The sequence below is a fragment of the Glycine soja genome, chromosome 11 (assembly GCF_004193775.1).
Source record: "Glycine soja cultivar W05 chromosome 11, ASM419377v2, whole genome shotgun sequence".
In the NCBI taxonomy this organism is placed as follows: domain Eukaryota; kingdom Viridiplantae; phylum Streptophyta; class Magnoliopsida; order Fabales; family Fabaceae; genus Glycine; species Glycine soja.
The window spans coordinates 7,296,861-7,316,234 of NC_041012.1; the positions used below are offsets into that span (position 1 = coordinate 7,296,861).

The window sequence follows — 19,374 nt, forward strand, 5'->3', positions numbered from 1 at the left end:
TCTATGTGGAAGATTATAACCAGAACCCATATTCATATAGAAATCGTGATATCTCACAAAAATTGAACACCCATGGCTCAGCCACTACTTATCCCACTCAGTATATTCCCCGAAGATGGCACAGGATAAACATCTTTTTTAATTACAATCGAATTAAAATGATACAATTAATTAACATCATAATCAATTAAATTGCTATTTAAAAGGTAATTTATATAATAATTAATTCAATTAATGCTATAAATTATATACGTAACTGAAAAATTCAATTCCAATAAAAAAGGTACGTTTTATTATATTTTTGCAGTGTATTTTGAGATTATAAAATTGATTCCGCTGGGGAACTTGTACAGCACATTATCTCTGTCATGTGCGTTGGATTTCCTAACTTGTGTTTAGATCAAGAATGTTTAGATTAAGAATTTCAAAATAAATTTGAATTGTTTTGATTTTAATTTCTTTTATTTTTTAAATGTTTTATTTGGATAAGTCAATTTAAATTTTTTTTATTTTAAATTCTTTATTTAGATAAGATAATTCAATTTCCTGTAAAATTTCAATTTTATATTTTGAATAAATGAAATTTTAATATTAAATTTTATAGAAATTAAATACAAACTAATTTTAAAATATTAATTAAAAAATATTTTAAATTTTTAATAATTTATAAATATAAAATATTGATAATTTTAACTAGGGTTGTTTTGTCTGACTAACTAGTGATGTTTTTAAACCGACATCAACCAAGACTATTTTTTGGTCGACATCAAATAGAGTTTTTTCTTTTTGTCGAAGTATGCCAGAAATATTTGTCAGTTGACGTTAGTCGAGGCCATTTTTTGGCTAACGTTGGTTGAGTCTATTTTTCAGTCGATGTTGGCTAGATTTTTTTTTTACCAATGTCGGCTAGGGTTTTTTTGCCGACACCGGCTAGGGTCTTTTCGAACGACATTGACCAAGGCTATTTTTAGTTAATGTCGGCCTAAAAAATCCCAGCAGACGTTGACAAAAAAATCTATCCAATATTGGTTAAAAAATAACTTGGTCGATGCCGACCAATAGAACCTACCCGATGTCGGCTGAAAAATATCATTGGTCAACATTGGCCAAAAAATCCCTAGTCGAAGTTGACTAAAAAATAGCCCTGACCAATGTCGGACAAAAAACCCTACCCAACATCGGCTATAAAATAGTCTTGGTTGATGTTGACTAAAAAATAGCTCTGATTGATGTCAACCGAAAAAACTCTAGTAGATGTTAATTGTAAGAACCTAGTCGATGTCTACTAAAAATAGTCATGCTCGATGTTGGTCAAAAATACCTAGCTGGTGTTAGCAGAAAAAACCCTAGTCAACATCAACCAAAAACACTAACTAATGTGATTAAGAAATAGCTCTGGTTGATGTCAACCAGAAAACCCTAGTCGATGTCAGCGAAAAAATCCTAACCGACGTCGGCTAAGAAAATCTAGTTGACATCAGCCAAAACATCCTAGCTAACATCGACTAAAAAATAATTTTAATCGATATTGGCTAAAAATAACTTTGGCTGATGTTAGCTGGAAAAACCTAGCTGACGTCAGCTGAAAATACTTGACAGGTGTCTCTAGTCATGACTGATGTCAGTAGACAAAATCTAGCCAACATTGGCCAAACAAATCATTGGTCAACATCAACCGAAGAAACCTGGATGACAATGGTAAAAAAAATCATTGGCCGACATTAGCAAAAATTTCCCATGAGTGAAAAACAAACAACTTATGTCGATATCGACCGTAAAAACTTTGGTCACCCTTAGTTGTAGTGTTGAGCGAAAAAAAGTTGTGAACAAAAACGTGAGTTAGAATAAGCATCTTCGAAAAAAAAATTCAAATTCTATATTTTTTTGAGAAAATTTCAGTCAATCAAAATGACATAAAAATACCAAAAATTAAATATTTTTTCAAATACTCTATTATAAATCATTTTAAATTCCTTGAACTTTTAGATCCGGAAATTTTAATTTTTGTTGTTTTTTGTTTTCATTTTATTTACATCGATTGATTAATAAATTACAATTAACTTTGTATTTTTTAAAATTAAGAAAATAAGATATAATCTGATTAATATTTTTTATCAATAAGATATGGACTTTCACGTTGAAACATTGCGATGAAATTTTTAAAATAATGATTAATATTTATACTATCTTAAAATAAAATATGTATTGCTCATCCCACGTTGAAACATTGTCATCAAATTATTAAAATAATCTCTAAAAATAGAGATGCAGCTTATAAAAAAAAATTAACAATTTATATAAAATACTTCCAAATTATTTTAACAAGTGCTTGAAAGTGTTTATACAAACGCTTATTTCAATTTCAATAAGCCCTAAACACCTCAAAATTGTCTTTTATGATTGTTAAAACTTAAATTTAATTCGTAAACATGATCACACAAAGAACACAAATGTAGGAAAAACGAAATCTTTTTTTTAACTATCAATTGTAAAGAAGAGAGAAACATGCAACAATTCGTAAATTGTAATATATAAAAGCAGGCCCATCAGAAAAGGACACCCTAAAAACAAATAATGGCTTCATCCCTTTCTCTTCTCCGAAGCAGACAGGAATGGACCCTTCTTCTCTCCTGCAAGACTGATATCAATTTGCAGATTTGTACAACCTCTCCACCATCTTCCTGTATTCTGTACACCCAAAACACATCGCAAACTCATTTTAGCTCTTTAAACATTCAAACTCATTAATATTTCAAAGATGTATATTGTTACCTTCTTGATTGCTCCAAAGCTGTGCTGCTTGTTGGTTTAGTGGTGAACTAATGTTTGGCTCTAAATTGTTACAAAAAAAAAAGAAGAAGTAAGAAACAAAAACAAAAAAGAAAACAAACACGAGAGAGCATTTAAATTTAAATTGAGTGCTTTTTCAAGTGAGGTACCTCCAAGCAGACTTTGGATGGAAAGAAGAATTGTTCTGACATCATAAGCAGATGACCATTTATCCTATAAAAATAAACAAAAGATCACAAGAAAAGAACACATCAGAATATAGAGTGACAATGAATGGAAGAACACAATTAATATTTGATCTACAAATTGTCACATCAAATAACCTGGAGTATGTCCAAGCATATGTTGCCATGCACATCAAAATTGGGGTGGAAGCAGGTTGTTTCAAACTTGACTTTTGGAGGCTTGAAAGGGTAGTCATTGGGAAAGGAGAGTGATAGCTTATACTCTGTGCCTTCAAACACAGTATCTTTGCTTCCTGTTATTGTTCCCTTCCAGAAGAATATGTTGTCCTCCTCAGGAAACGCAGATATCCCAGAATCTCCACTCATCTAACAAATCCAAACAAAAATCAGCATAATTTCTCACAACTAGACAAAATTAAATCATTCATTATTGATTTCAATTATGCCAAAGCCAATTGTATATGCTTTTCTTACCATCAAAGCCATCAATTCAGATTGCAGCCTGTTTAACAACACAAAACAAGGAACCAATTAGATATAAAGACAAAACGAATAAACCAGAAATATAGTCCCTAAAGCATTATTCTTTCTCTCATATATTATCCTTAAATACTGAGAATATACATCAGTTTAATCTCTAAATTGATTGATATTTTTTTTACAACATTCAGTTATCGATTAGATGGATAGTATTATAATACTCATCAATGATTTCTAATGTACTGGAGATAAAAACTATTTAGAAGATAATAAAACTTTAGAGATGAAATTGAAAGTTTATTTTAAAGACAAGAGAGAAAATATGCAAGAAAGAAAAACCTTTTGAGTACAGATTGAGAATCAACAGCCTTAGCAGGATGTAGAGGCTGCTTAGCGGGAGGAGCAATGTTGGATTGAGCAGATTCAGTGTTCCCATGAATATTATTATTGGCAGCCATATTGTGAGGATTGAACGACTAACAATTTTGAGTTGCAGAAAGAAAGAAAGAAAGAAAGAAGGAAGAAAAAGATTAGAAGATAGTGATATCTGAATCTGAATCTTCCTTCTTGCAAAGAGAGAGGAAAAGAAAAAGAAGAAGAAGAAGAAGAGGGTTGTGTTGGTGAATGAATGAGATGAGAAAAGGTGTGGCTTAAAAAGATTGTACTAGCCGTTGCGGAATTCACCAAACCCTATTTGCGTAAATTGTTCAAATAATTTGAACGTTGCAACAAAAGATCACAACGCAACGGCCAACGGCTAATAGCAATCAAAGGCGCCGTCCCCCAAACGGGTTGGGTAACCCTACTTTGCTTTCCTTTTCGGCCCGCATTCAATCTTTTTTATGACAAAAAATATTTTTTATATTTTTTTTCAAGTGATGAAAATGATATATTATTATATTAATTGATGCGTGCCAAAAACAAATTATTATCATTAATTGATTTGGTCTGGACAAATCTAAATGGAGATGAGAAGAATCTTAGAGGATAAAAAGGGAGAAATAAGTAACTTAATAATAATTTAATATAAAGGTTTTTTCTTCCAAATTTCTTAATCGGGTGGCGCCGAAATCAAGTAAAGGAGGATTTTAGTTCCCTTTTTTTTTCTTTCAAATTTTGAATCAAAATAAAAAGTTTATAAAAATATTTCTTATCTTTCTTTTGTTATCTTCCAATAATGTTTCATCTAATTTTTAAAATTTAACAGTGTGGACGATATTTTTTTGTGGCAATAATATGACATGATAGTCTCTGTTAAGGATGTATTTAGTACATAACATATGATCAAATAAAATAAGAGTAGAATAAAATAAACTTTTTATTTTATTTAAAATCATACTTGATAACAATTTTTATAACGTTATCGTGTTATCTTATCCTATATTTATCACAAACAAATAATGATATAAATAATGTTCTAATGATAATACTCTTTTGTTAAATTTACATGTATTTTTTTAAAGAGTGTTTTTAATTTATTTTTCACAAATTATAAAAATATAAAAAATATATCATTTTGACCAAATTATATACTTAATTTTTTATTTACAGTTACTTTTCTTTTTTGTTTTATTTTTAATATTGTATTTTTTTCCAACAAACTTAAGATATTTTTTAGTTGAGAACCAAAAATTAATCTCTAAAGATAAAAAAAGACTTATTAATAGAATTGACATCTTTCAACATATTTTTTTTCTATACTAACATGTGAATTAATCGCATGCTTAAGATATTTTTTGCATATTATAATAGTAGAGGATCTTAATTGATAAAATTTTTATCTTCTAATTTTTTAGCTTGAAATAATTCCTTAATAAAATTGTCATCCTTTACACACGTTTGGCAGCAACAAAATAAAATGTAGGACGAGAGAAAAGTGGGGAAAAACGCAAAAGTCTCAAAATTTCAGCGTTTGATAGGAGTGAAATACATGAGAAATATTTAAAATTTTAGTGGGTCCCGTGGTGCAGAAATTCCACTCTCTCACGAACAAAAAAGAGAGGAAATTGGCCCTGTTTGAACAATGTTGCAAAATTATCTTGCTGCTTCTCGTGTCCTCGTTCATACCGTTTTGAGTTTTGTTCCTTTTGCATACTTCTCACTTTTTCTTTGCGCTAGAACTATTCCGTTCTCCTTCCGTGGTGCCGCATATAAAAAATGGCTAGGATATAAATCGATTATATGTGACCATATTTTTAGTACCTGTTTGTGAAAAAGTGTATTTATGTTTTAAAAATAATAATATATAAGACACACAATTGTAAGATAATTACATAATTTTATACTTCAACTTAATGATTCATACTTAACAAAACACTTTAATTCAAATATTCTTTTTCTATTTTCATTTTATATCTCTTTTAACAAACATCCTATATTTTTCTCTATTTCTCTTCTTCCAAACATCCTCTATTTTCAATTTATTTCTCTTTTTTTCCCCTAACTTGCCACTTCCCCTCCCCATATTTCTTCTCTCCCTATCAAACATACTTTTAATTTTTTTTTAAAGGATAACATAACACTTTTCTTTTGTGAATAAGAAAAAAAGTGAGTGCAAAAAATTGTCACCTTAATGGAAGTAATAAAGTTAAAATAACCATCCCAAAAGGTGTAAATCACTCATTTTAAAAAATTCATAACTTATGTGATAATATTAACATAATTCTAAAGACTTACAAAAATAATTAATTAATTTAATATATATATATATATATATATATATATATATATATCAATAAAAGGACTTATTTCAAATTTTCTACCTTCTACAAACTAATTTAACATTTTACTCTTTGAGAGACAAACAAAGGTTTTTTAAATATATGCAAAAGTAAGACATTTTGTTTTGTTTTTTAATGCGCTAAAGTGACAAACACAAATTACACACTAATTTAAATAAAATACATTTTGTGTATGAAAAGATCTACATAGACACCAGATTTAAATAATAATAAAATAAACTACAATTCCAATTCATATTTGTTGCACTTGGAATCAGCATATTAAATTGATGCATATACACTTTGGAACTCGGGTGGACACGAAAGCGAAAATAACTTTCAACTGGTCAATGACACCCCAGGAAATTCCCCTTTCCCCCATGCTTCAGTTTTCACCAAGACAACGACAAAACGAGCAGAAACATCTCTTACAGAGGAAGATTCTATTTACTATCTGCAATGAACAATATTCTCTTTACTGAGATCTGCTATACTCCAGTCTTTCAAAAGAGTTTGATAAGACATCAGTGAAATCAGTTCTAGTGAAGAAAAGGCCCTACATTAAAGAATGCTACAATGAATGCTGATGGGTTAGAATAACAATCATGAATGCAATTGATGTATATACTCTACTATGTCCTGATTACAATTATCTTCAGCCTCTTGAGCGAAGCATATGCCTGTTTCATTATTCTTCTTTCCCTTTCGACGGCAGTTGAAATAGAAGGCAACAGAGCAAAAGCCGGATCAACCAATCATTCCTCCTACAGTGAACCTGTCTAACGACAATTTTTTTTATATAAACAAAAAATCATTTGCCACCAAATCCAGCATGAAGAAAAACAACCCTACAAGAAGCTGGCATCCGATGTCCCGCCATGTCCTTTTTCAATGCAAATCATCAAACCTGCAATGAAGATAAACAAGTATAAAAATCTTGCACAAACTGGGTATCTATAATCAATAAATTAAAAACTTAAGTGTTTAGCAGGATGGGGTAATTTGACAAAATGTACAACAAACAATAGAGTTGGACATTCACAAGGGGCAAACAATATAACTTGACAGATAAAAAGTTTGACAAAATGTACAACCACAGATAGAATTGGAATTTGGAACATTCACAGGGGACAATATAGCAACTTGTCTATAAGATACCACAGAACCACAGATAAAAATTAGTTTCTAAGCATCAAACATAAGAAACTGTACACACTACACAACCTTAAGACTACAAATTCTTCATTTTAACTACCAGCAATTTTATTTTGAAAAGAACAGGGGTATACCACTTCTGACTTGCTGATTCAATACTGTTACACTAAAAGGCTCCTCACCAACTACTGTATTCAACATTTTCAGCTTAACCCAAATGATTCCTCATATTAAAGAATAAAAACCTCTCCTTGAAGAATCTGGACCCAATTTTTGTAAACCATTATCTACTAACTAGCTGTATCAATATGTATCTTTCCACAAAAACAGATGTATCATAATACCAGCACAGTGAAGATTTCATCCATGACTGCCAACAGTATTTAATTGCAAGGGATCTGCAATGACAAGTGAAATTTTCACTTCAATCATTTATTATAAACCTGATGATATAAAAACTACAAAAAGGTTTTATGTCATCTTCTCAAAGAAGATAGAAATACAGAAACAATAATGTAGATGTTATCAACAATGTACACATCCTGAGTTGAAAATTGACAACAAATTCATTAATTTTACTACACCAAAAGCTAAAATACACACCATTTTATGTTAATACGATACTAAAAGCATTAAACCTTTTAATGGGTTCATAATTATTATTATATTAATATTAATACTAGTTCGACCACAGTTAAACCATTAAACCTAGAACCAACTAGTCCAGTTTTAAAAACATTGATTACTAAAAAGGCCCTGCACGTATATTCTCAAAGACCCAAGAAAGGGATCTTGACGGGAAAAGATAGTTATAGGAAAGAGGGAATAGATCTGTGAATTCTGCTAAGTAGAGGAATTGGAGGGGGGAGAGATTCATGCAAATTTTCCTCTTTTCAGCTTTTAGCTTTCCTTGGCATGGAGCAACTGTAGCTCTTCCTATTTTTGCTCACTGTTTTACTCAAGAATAATTAATACATACGATATCTCTTCTCCAAATTTTCATTTTGCGCATAATCTCACTCTAGATAGGAGTTATTCCTACCACATATCACAGTGCAACAAAACAAAATTCTTTAGATAATTTTTTAAAAGTTTTGCCCCTCGAAAATAAAGGAGTTACATTCTCCTATATCATTGAAAGCAAACCAATATGTGCAGATATACCGCCCAAAAATTTCCTGGACCACAGCACATAATTGAATAGGAATATAGGATGTCTAGGCTAAATCTATAGCCAACTCGAGCATCAAATCCTCTAATAGACAACTACATCCCAGTTTAACAGATGTGGATAAACCAGTAATAAATATTTTCTAATTTTAGGAAAACTGATGTGCAGATGTTATGACAAACACTAGACATATTCATCATCCAAAAGTTTATAAATTATAAAAAAATGCATGATTTGTTCATTTGACCTTTTATCATTTGATCCTCCAGGTCAAACAACAAATCAGATTTAAAAGAGGCAAGCATACCTCACTTAAAGGTTGTAGAGAAACAGGATTAGATAACTCCTCCGCACACTCAATTGCAGCATTGCTTTCAGTGCGAGACAATGCATTAATCTTCAAATGGGGACAGATTGGAGCAGTTCTATCAAGACAAACATGGCACTTAAATCCAATAAGTTGTCTGGTGTTCTCCACATTGAGCCCAAAAGCATCGCCATGAAACCAATCTGCATAATAGCATAGTATGTTCAAAATATATTTTGATAGATGTTCAAAAGGTGTAGTAAACATGTACAGACATTTACAATATTATTTTGTTAACTTGCAACAAGTGTTAGCTTCTCCTTTCCTCACCCATCCCCTAGCCCAAAAGGAAGAAAAACAGATAAGAATTAAAGTAGTCACCTCCACAGATTTCACACGCAATATAATTCAAGGTGCATTCATTTCCACAACAAAGGCAGCATTTAGGATAATCAACAGAGCCAGAGAAATCTTCAGATGAGACAACACACTTTTTCTCTTTAAACAGCATTACTCGTTCATCATTTGACTTTCTAGACAACTGAAGACCATTAAGCCAATAACTGTTGCAGGTTCTTGTTCTCTTCTTATGTGCAGTAGTAACTGGCAACTTCTTATATTGATCAGTAGTTTCCTTGGACTTTTGAGGGGTCACCTTCTTGGTTTGACTTTGCTTTCCCTTTTTCCGCCCCACATTCTTTTTAGTTGACTTTCCTTTTTTATGTCCCCCATTCAATTGACTATGCATATACAACGATTTGGCCTTCCTAGTAGAACGGCGAAGAGGTATACTTGATGGGATATTCTTACTGTTTCGAGATCTCACCTGTCGAATCTTATTCTTACTCGATGCCTTTTTATTGCCCTTGAGGTTCAATGATTTACAAACTGAAGGCACAATTTTACGTTTCTTTGCTTGAATCTTCTGCAGTTTTGAGTCAACTTTCCTTTTATTAGTATTAGTCTTTGCTTGCAACCCATCTTGACATCTGTGACATGAATAAGAGCTTCCAGTGGTTCTTGTGCCACTTGATTTCCTGACATGCCTCTTGTGGAAATATCCTATAAATTATAAAATGATAATGAGGTATTGAAGTGCAAATATAGTTTATGAAACATAACCAACATTAAAAGATGAAAAAACACTAGATAGCAGCATAAAACAAATAGTAATCACTTGATAAAGAAAACAAATAGTAATCAAAACTTAGTGAAACATACACAGATTATTGCTCATGTTAAAGAGGTTACAGAAAAAAATTCTAGCTTCCATCACAAATTTATCCAATTCTTCATCAATCTAGATACATCATCTAGTCTTTAGCATGTCAAAATGCAAATCTCTTTTTTCTTATGAAGAAAAAAAAGCTTATACACATTTTGGCACCTCATAATCCAGCCATGTTTTTTATAGAGAATAATGGTGTTTCTAATTGATTCATGTAGCGAACCCCATCATCTAGTGAGATAAGGCTGGTTTGTTGTTCTATAACATGGCTATGTTCTGATCGACTTTAAACTCTGTCATTTAGTTAAAATGCATGAGCTGAATCTTATATGACAATGTCAATTAATGACCAGTGTTTCATACAAGCTATTGAAACTCAATTATAAGTCAAACCCTGTCAAGAAGAGTATGTTGAGATGTCAATAAAAAAAGTGACTAAACCCTGCTGCCTACCAATAATTAAACAACAACATCGAAAAGGTTTCATATACAAAGCATTTAAAAGACAAATATACAGATGACTACATCCATATGTTAAGACATTGAAATTATAATTTATAACAATGTCAGATTCAGTGAGATACAAGTTATACATTATTATGGAATATAAAAAGGAGTTAAGAAAATGTGAAACAAAAAAAAAAAACCATTCACTAGATACAAAGCAGAATAATGAGGAAAAAATGCCAGATTAAAAGACAAACACACACCTTTGCAATGAAGGCACCTCACAGCATCCCTGCCAATTTCATAAAAAATGGTATATTTATTAATAAGTATATATTTTGAGGCAAATTACACACTGAACAAGGCAGGAAGATCTCAGATCTCAGTGCACTTGATAATTAACACACACAAGATAGAAGCATAAAACGACAATTGGTACGTGCATATATAATGATAAATAAAAATTTATTCGTATAAAAAAAGTATGGCAGTCAATCCTCTAATAATCAGCGAATCAAATTATCATAGCTCAACCTATAGAACTTTTTTTTTATTCTGTCCACAGGAGAAACATATAATCCATTATGCTTAATGAAGAGTACAATGAGTGACCACTCAATTGCTCAAACCACAATCACAAAATACCAAGATCACTATAAGAAGCTCTTGTTGGTGAAATTTAATACACTCCACAAAATCTCCATTAGAAGCTCTTGTTCGGTTGACTCAAGTTGGGCCAAACCCAAAATTAAAAAATAGCCAGTTCATAAATCTAGGAACATTCTAATCTTTGGCCAAATAATTTTAATCCTTCTACAGTGCTATTTTGTACTGGTTTATATGCATATTTGTTAAAAGTTAATGTTACAGAAACACAAATATATCATCGTACATATGGCCACATGCATGTAATGATGTTGTTTTAATGAAAATCCAGCATACTGTCTATAATGGCAATATTAGATTCATCGCTTAAGTATTTCTCAGATATATGTTCCTTACAGTTACTGACCACTAGTATCCAAGTTTGAATTACGTTTTTCATGTAAGGTTTTAGGCAGATATTTGGGGAAGGAATATTCATTTTGTAGATTTTTTTCCTCAGCCATGTAATCTTTCTTCTTTAGTTTACAGACATAAGAATATCATCAATAACTTTGAAAAAACATAGCCTCATCCTCAATCAACTAAAACAAAACAATCATGAACAAGATTAAAATACAATAAAGAAAAGAAAAATCATGTATAGAGTGACAGAAAAGGAACTTATCAAAACACGAAAGAATACCACAAATACCTCATTGCAACATCTTTGTTGCAGTGCCCACATTGATGGCAATCAGATCTTTCCAATCTGGTAAACAAATATGAAAATCCCTTTTGTTGAGGAATTTTCTTGTTTACTCTACCAATCTCAAGAATTTTTCCAAGTTTCTTATCCGTGGACTTGCGGACAATTCTTTTTTCCTCAAAATTCTTTAGAAGATGCAATGGAACATAAGTCTCCTCCAGCCAATATTTTTTTCTCTCACTAGAGGATTGTTCCAACAAAGAACCCTGTTTAATAACAACATCTGGAATAGCCCTTCTCTTCCCAAAATCAATAAGGTATTTCACAGATTGCCCTTCAGTGCACTTCCTGCGTATGATTGATTTTTTGAACAGCCTCACTGATTTTCTAGATTCCTTGTCCAACACATATAGGGAATGGTTGTTCTCAATATCATGCCACCTTATGTTTGAATAAAGCTCTCTAACCTGAAAAACATAAATAGTTGATCTTTAGATTAAAACCTATTTTATTACACGAAAAGTAGACAAGTTCATCAGCTTCTACCAATTTATGAAAGTTCAGAGTGTAACATTGAACAAAAGATACGAATAACACGTGTATACAACATCAAGATTTCAATATATTTACATATATCACTCTAATTCTCATGCTCATTCTAGGTTTTTTAGGTTAACAGAATGTGAGATCATCCCTTGACTTCATATGAGCAAACAATTATTGGTGTTCATTTTGGGGTCCTATTGGATGGCAGCATTCTCTTCCCTTTTGGTAGTCATGTTACTCTATTTTTTTTAAAATATTTTGGATACAGTCACTACAACAAAAGCAACGAAGACAACAAGTCTAATTTCAGTTTCTCACTCTTTCTCTACTAGGGAGAGGCAGGATAATATTGGGCAAGCCCGTTCATTTTGTAACAGTTTCACTTGGACTGTGTGAAAGTTTTGAGCAAAAATAAGGAGGCGAAAGTTAAAGAATTACTTTTTTCCCAATTCTCTCACAAATATGGTCAAAGCAGAATGCCTTGCATTTAGCAGCATATCTTTGCTCCTAGGCCCTAGCTTTCTTCTGGGATAAGGATCATCTCTGCCATGCTCGGCTCAACGATGTTACAATGGAATTTCCCAATATTTAATTATTTATATGTCATGCAGGGGAATAGACAACTTTGTTACATTCTTAAACCTTTCCATTCCTTGTTTATTACTTTTTCTGTTTTGGATGATTATTAATTTACTATTTGTACTCCCCATCTTTTCTCTAAAACATAACAAATCTTAAATATATACCAAAACAATGACCATCCTCAACAAGCCAGGTAATCATACCTGTAAAGCAAGCTGCTCGGCACTTGTTGACATCTCAACAGCAGCTCGCCAGGCAACAAATCTGCTTCTACGTGCAAAATCTGAATTCTCAGGATATAAAATGCCTGGTATCTTTCTACACCCACCTACAGAATTTCACAATTTCAAATAGATTCAAAATAATCCATGAAATGAAAAGGCTACTAACACAAAAACCATGCATGACATACAAAAGAGAACAATTTGCAGACCTTGTCTAGCAGCCTTGGTAACCAGGGAGTGAGGCAAAGCCTTACAATTAAACAACTTTCGGGAGAGTCTGCCACCTCTCCACCAGTACATCCCCAAACCACTAGCAGTGTTTGAAGATGAACTTGTTTCAATATCTGTATTCCTGGCCCTTTTCCTTCCAATACCATGCCTTGAAGATGTGCGTGATGAACTGACCACAATATGAGTAGCAGATCCCATTGTAGCAACAGAATCCACATGCTTTAACCAATCTGCTGAAAGTGCAAGAAGCCGCAAATTGGATTCTAACTGCAAAATCCAAAATTAGACAGTGTCAGACATTTAAATAGAAATATTCAGCGATGCGATGTTACCCAGCTAACTAAAAAAGACGTGTTTCTTTTGTTGAAAGCAGTTGATCAAGTTATTCTACAACATAATAGTTTCAACCTCATTAATGTCAAAGGCAACATAAAAAGCATACAGTGAGAAAATAGTAAAAAGATATACATCTATGTAGATTTATGGAAACATGCACAAAAATTGTAAAGGGCAAAGAGCTCAAAAATGATTTGACTAATGATGTCAAATAATATCTCGTAACTTGTAATCAGACATGAAATACTCAAATAGTCATAATATTAATGTCTTCAATAAAAATGATTGACAGAGAGAAAGCATATCCTTACAAGAAGCAATAATCGTTTAACAGGAAGAAAATCAGATGCCTTCAAAAGATCCTTATGCCAAAGATCAGTTTGATGCAGATTCAACCATGGACCCAACAAAAGCCCACGTAATCGAACCTCAAGAGAGAAGATAAGACATATGATATCTCTAAGACGTCCATTCTGGATCTTCCTGGGTTGAAGCCCAACTAAAGTATTATTAGGCACTTCCCAAATAGGCTTCACCACAGAATTAAACAAGCAATCCCTGTCTTCATTTTCACCTTTGCAAGTAAAGCACCACCCACATTTTTCTTTGTGGGCAGCTGCATTCAGGTCCTGAATACTTGGCCAACAAAAGTTAGTAGATTTCTTCATAATGACCTTTGCTTGGTCTGACATAATTTCTTCTTCAGACATTGCAAAAATCTTATTCATCTTTTCAGGTGATTTACACATCAACTCCTGTGCTACAAATGAAGCTGTTCGGGCAAAGCTGTAATAGTTTATGTAGTCAATTCCAGAAGGTACTTCTGAAGTATCCTTATTGTCCGTGGAGGGGGTAATACTAGCACCTACAGATCTTAAGTTTATTTTACGTCCCACATCTAACCTAGAACAGTCACCAACAGGATGGTGTCTTTCTGGTATTCCTGGCTGATTCAAGGATTCATCACATCTATGGGAATCACTGAGCCCATTTATCTGAACATTGTCGACACCTGTTCTAATCTGTGTGGTATCAGCTGATCCATCAGAAGCAACACAAGGACTTTCTATGGTGGTCGTTGAGTCTAGGCGGTTCCCAGCTTTTGGATACTCTTGGCCAAGATGCATACAACCAACAATAGTTGAATTTTCGTCCAACTTACTTTGATCATTAGCCCGATTCTTGTCCAAACATGTCTCTGAAGTAAAAGGTGCTAAAAATGTATGCATAGTAGAATATTCTCCCTTCATCTGCATGTTCTTGCAGGAACTTTGACTAAAGACACTATCCCCCACACTCAAGTTAGCACTGATATCCCAATGCTTATAGATAGCCATTAGTATGCCTTCATATAAAGGATCCATAGATTTTAGAGCTTCAATTACTACATGTAGATCATTTCTGTGGTAGTAATTGAACAATGACCCTGCTTCAGATGAGTTTGACCTGCAAAGGTTTCAGCATTAAAATAAAGTGAGAACATACTAAGATGATAAAAATCAGCACAGAACAGTTTAGGCTTTAGACATCTGAGATATGGTTAGCATTTTTCACAATGATAAGAACACTATCCACTTCAAATTACATATTCAATGGAAAAACTAAATTTAGCAAAGAGTCAGTTGTTGATAGAAAAGAATGATCAAATACACAAGGACAAGCAAAACTGCAGGCAAGCTATATGTTGTCTAGTAGATGCCCTGCATAAATCTTGTCTGATACATGGGGATAACAGCAGGACAAGTTGCCAAGCAGCCTAGAAGTTGAACAGAGAGTCATACAACTATTTCCAATAAAAGAATTTGATGTTACTTATGAAAGAAAATTTGGCAAGCTGAGGGTAGAAAACAAGAGGTGGATGCACTAATATGTAAGTTTATCCAGAAAAAGGGTATAACTAAACTTACACTAACAGGTAACCACAGCTGTTAAAATAGAGACGGCCATCCAGATCCATCCCTAATAAGTCTGCTCCTCGAAGTGACCTTCGTGATTTCATCCAAGCTATGTGTTTGCCAATTCCACACTCGGGGCAATACCAGTCACCTTCAGGGAGATGGCCACTGGCAATTCCCACACATCTTGAGTGGAATGCTGCAGGGCAACCGTCACAGCATATTAAACAACCATCCATCTTGCACAGGCAACATTCATCACTGTTCCAGTCAGTTGTGTCATCCACATTCTCCTCAGTCAAGCAAGAGCCACCAGACACATCCATTACAGCTCTTCTTTTCTTGCCAGTGTCAAAATACATATTCTGATCAAAACCCACATCAGACTCAGTTACCAAAGATCTTCTGTTAAGCTCTGACCTTATGGCTTCTGATTCAATCATATCATTACATAGATGCTGAAGAATCTCGACTTTCACAATTACAGGTTGTTTGTAGTAATCAGTTCTGAACATTAGATGTTTAAGATCAAAATCAGTTTTAAATCCTGAGCCATGAATCAGAAAGTACTCAGCCATGAAAATAGGCCATGTAACCAGGTCCAAAAAATCCCAGTTAAGATTCCTGCATTAGAGTAAAAATATAGAAATGGAGAACTTATAAGGAAAACATAATCAAACAGATTGACTAGTATAGTAGTATGACCATTGACCAATGAAAAATTGAAATAAATATACCTAAGGCAATTGGATGCAGATTGGCAACCCTCATTGGAAAGGTATTCCAAATTCTTTCTCAGAGTTTGCAAAATAGAAACATGAATGCTGTCAAATAATATACTTGGGATTTCAGACTTCAGGGCAGCTACAAGATCCTCCAACTCAAATGGACTCAAAAATAATAAAGTACTGAATGATCTTAAACAAGCATAAATAGAAAAAAGTTCAAGAACAGGAACGCCATCTAAATTCAAATTTGTAGAAGACGGGGGCAATTGCAGCTTTGGAAGAGGATCACTGCATTGCTCATATTTCTGAGAACCAGGGATTAGAGGCTTTTCTTCTGTTAAGGCACTGGTTTCCAAGGACAACAAAGGATCATCAGTCACCTCCACTAGTACAGTGCTTGAAACCCGCTTTCTAGCTGATGCCCGACGAGAACTCCTCCTTAAAACTGTCTCTGGCGTGACTTCTGGATTATCTGATACTTTTCTTCTTTTCCTTCGGCTATTTCCTTGTTTGCACGGACTTCTTGGATCATCTTGGTGTTCATGAATTATGGCAACACCACCTTCAGAAGGACAATGAACTCGCTGAGCCTCCAAAGAATCAGAATCCCTAACAGAAATTGCAATTGAAATCTGATGAGAATCAATAGCTGCCTCATCCTCTTTGCCATCATCAGCTCCATTTTCCTCAACCAAACACAGAGAACCATCTTTAGCTGCATGGGCAGCAGAAACGTGAACTCCCTCCAATTTGACAGCATCAGACACATGATTCAAATTACCATTAACTCCGTCATCTTCTACAGAACTATTATTAACATTTACCTCTTCTTCATTTTGGAGCTGCCCCATCCTACTAAACAAAGCATCACCTACCTCAGAATGTCCATTTCCGTCATCATCACACCGAGTTTCCCTACCTTCCTCACACACCTCGACATTCAAATCAAAATTACATTCCCGCTGCAATGCCTCCCCACCCAAACGACCCAGGTAACCCGAATTCACGCCAACATCATCTTCATTACTCACATCCAAATTCAAATCAATACAATCTCTTCTATTCAAACCATCCTCGGTGTCAAGAGGTAAACTACAAGCATCATTCAGATTAAAATCCTCATTGAGATTAAGCCTAGCATTCAAATCAAGCCCATCCTTGACACAACTACCATTAGCAGAGACACTCTTGTTCAAACCATACTCAAAACCAATTTCCTCTCCACCCCCGTTTTCCTTCACACTCCCATTAACATTGCCAATAGAATTCCCTCCATTCCCAACATCAACATCAATGGTTCTATCAATCCCCTCACACCCTAAATCCAAATCCCCACCACTAGCAGAAGAAACATTTCCATCCAAATCCCCCCTAAAAGCACTACCCTCCTCCACCAAATTATCGCCAACATTACCTGAACTGGCTTCAGCATCCGGCTTCTGCTCAACGCGGCGGCGCCGCTTCTTAGGTTTCCGACCAACCCGGGGCTTGGCCTTGACACTCCCCGGTTGAAATTGAAGTAGAGAAGCCACCTGGGAAGACTCCAATTCCTCAGAATCACCATCATCGTAAACGATCTCGAAAAAACCAGAGGAAGGGTCGTAGGATTTCACTGTTCCAGTGATAAACCCAACCCCCTTCACCTCTTTCCTAACGGTTTTTCCCACGAACTCCATCGCAGACACAGGGAATGAATGATCTCTATGAGCAATTGGGGAGAGAATAATAAACAAACAAAATATAAGAATTGATCAAAAGGAAAAAAAAAATGAGGGAAGAGAAAAACAAACCCTTGTGCTGCTGCCTTTGGCGCAGAAGAAGAGAGGAATTGGGAATTGAAATGAAGGAAGCTAAGTGCGAGGGAAGAGAGAAGAGAGAGAAAGGGTGTGGAAGTTGAAAGGAAATGAAAATGAATGACTCTCTCTCTAAACTCTAAAGTGAAAGTGGGTCAAACCAAGTAGTGCGTACTGCGGAGAGAGGAGAGAAACTAAACAGTAACAACAAATTCTTCGGATTTTAAACCCCTTTTTCTATTTTCAATTTATACTGTGGATTATTTTATTTCATAATAAGAAATACTACTAAAAAATGAGTAGTTGTTCAGACAAAGGCCAGTTCCTAGTTGGTTGGATGAGTTGGCTGTCTTTTCTCTTGAGATCATTGAATGGTTTAGCATTATGTTGCACACCCAAAGAGTGGTATAACTTTATAATGCTTACACTTTTCTTATCCGCATTCTGTGTCCGCATGCTAATTGTCTTTACAATTTAACCATGCTAATCGAGTTTGATGTGGATAAAAAAGCATTCAATGTCAAACTTACATTTTTCTTTAATCTTTAGAAGTGTATAAAATATGTTTATTTTCTTGGATTTGTATTTCTGCTTGAACTTTGAAGTCACGTAGTTTCTTTTCTTCTTCTTTTTTTGTTGCAAAATACTTATATCACTTCAATAAATAAGACTTCATTCCTTTCTACGAACCAAACTCATATATAAGATATTAATCAATTTGAATCTATCTTTACAAGAACTTAAAATAAAATTAAGTGATATAGTTTGAGTAAAGATTGTCTTAAACATTCTTACAATCAAGCTCAAAAATCACATTATGGGATCCCATATCAGTAACCAAAAAAAATGGTTGTCAATAAAGATTGAAGCTAAAACTGTTTCTTTCCGACCACAGAGAAGAAATCATTAGGTTGATCCCCTCTCTCCTTACATTTTATGTTCTTTGTGTGGAAAGAATGACACATCTTATCAACTTAGCTTACTCTACAAACCATAGGAAACCTATTGCTTTATCCCATAATGGCCCCAAATTATCTCATCTTTTGTTTACAAGTGATTTGTTTTTGTTTGGGGAGGCCTCTACAGAGCAAATCAATATTGTGAAGCATTGTCTTGATATGTTTTGTGCTTCGGCCAGGGCGAAGGTTAGTTTGGAGAAAATCCTCATCTTTTTGTCTAGAAATGTTCAGCCCTCTCTATCTCAATAGATTATATATCCATTTGTCTAGGTTTGCTCATACTTATGATCTATGGAGATATCTTGG

The 19,374-nt window shown here is 33.8% G+C and overlaps 2 protein-coding genes across 3 annotated transcripts; both read right to left on the minus strand.

Annotated features, from left to right (window-relative positions):
• Positions 1-2,451: 2,451 nt before the first annotated feature.
• Positions 2,452-4,162, minus strand: LOC114374737 (ubiquitin-conjugating enzyme E2 20-like). Its single transcript, XM_028332407.1, has 6 exons — positions 3,795-4,162; positions 3,450-3,477; positions 3,114-3,341; positions 2,940-3,003; positions 2,773-2,832; positions 2,452-2,688 (listed from the first exon to the last, which is right to left on the minus strand). The coding sequence occupies exons 1-6, from the start codon at positions 3,911-3,913 to the stop codon at positions 2,645-2,647; spliced, it is 543 nt and encodes a 180-aa protein (XP_028188208.1). The 5' UTR covers positions 3,914-4,162; the 3' UTR covers positions 2,452-2,644.
• Positions 4,163-6,379: 2,217 nt separating this feature from the next.
• LOC114377581 (DDT domain-containing protein PTM-like) lies at positions 6,380-18,412 on the minus strand. 2 transcript variants are annotated; one of them, XM_028336164.1, is made up of 12 exons: positions 18,107-18,412; positions 16,326-18,017; positions 15,601-16,212; positions 14,005-15,139; positions 13,336-13,624; positions 13,106-13,230; positions 11,781-12,241; positions 10,747-10,775; positions 9,190-9,870; positions 8,809-9,011; positions 7,675-7,728; positions 6,380-7,082 (listed from the first exon to the last, which is right to left on the minus strand). In XM_028336164.1, the coding sequence occupies exons 2-11, from the start codon at positions 17,990-17,992 to the stop codon at positions 7,714-7,716; spliced, it is 5,217 nt and encodes a 1,738-aa protein (XP_028191965.1). In that variant the 5' UTR covers positions 17,993-18,017; positions 18,107-18,412; the 3' UTR covers positions 6,380-7,082; positions 7,675-7,713. The 2 variants fall into 2 exon arrangements, with proteins under 2 accessions (XP_028191965.1, XP_028191966.1); XM_028336165.1 differs by lacking the exon at positions 7,675-7,728 and having other exon boundaries at positions 18,107-18,411.
• Positions 18,413-19,374: the final 962 nt, after the last annotated feature.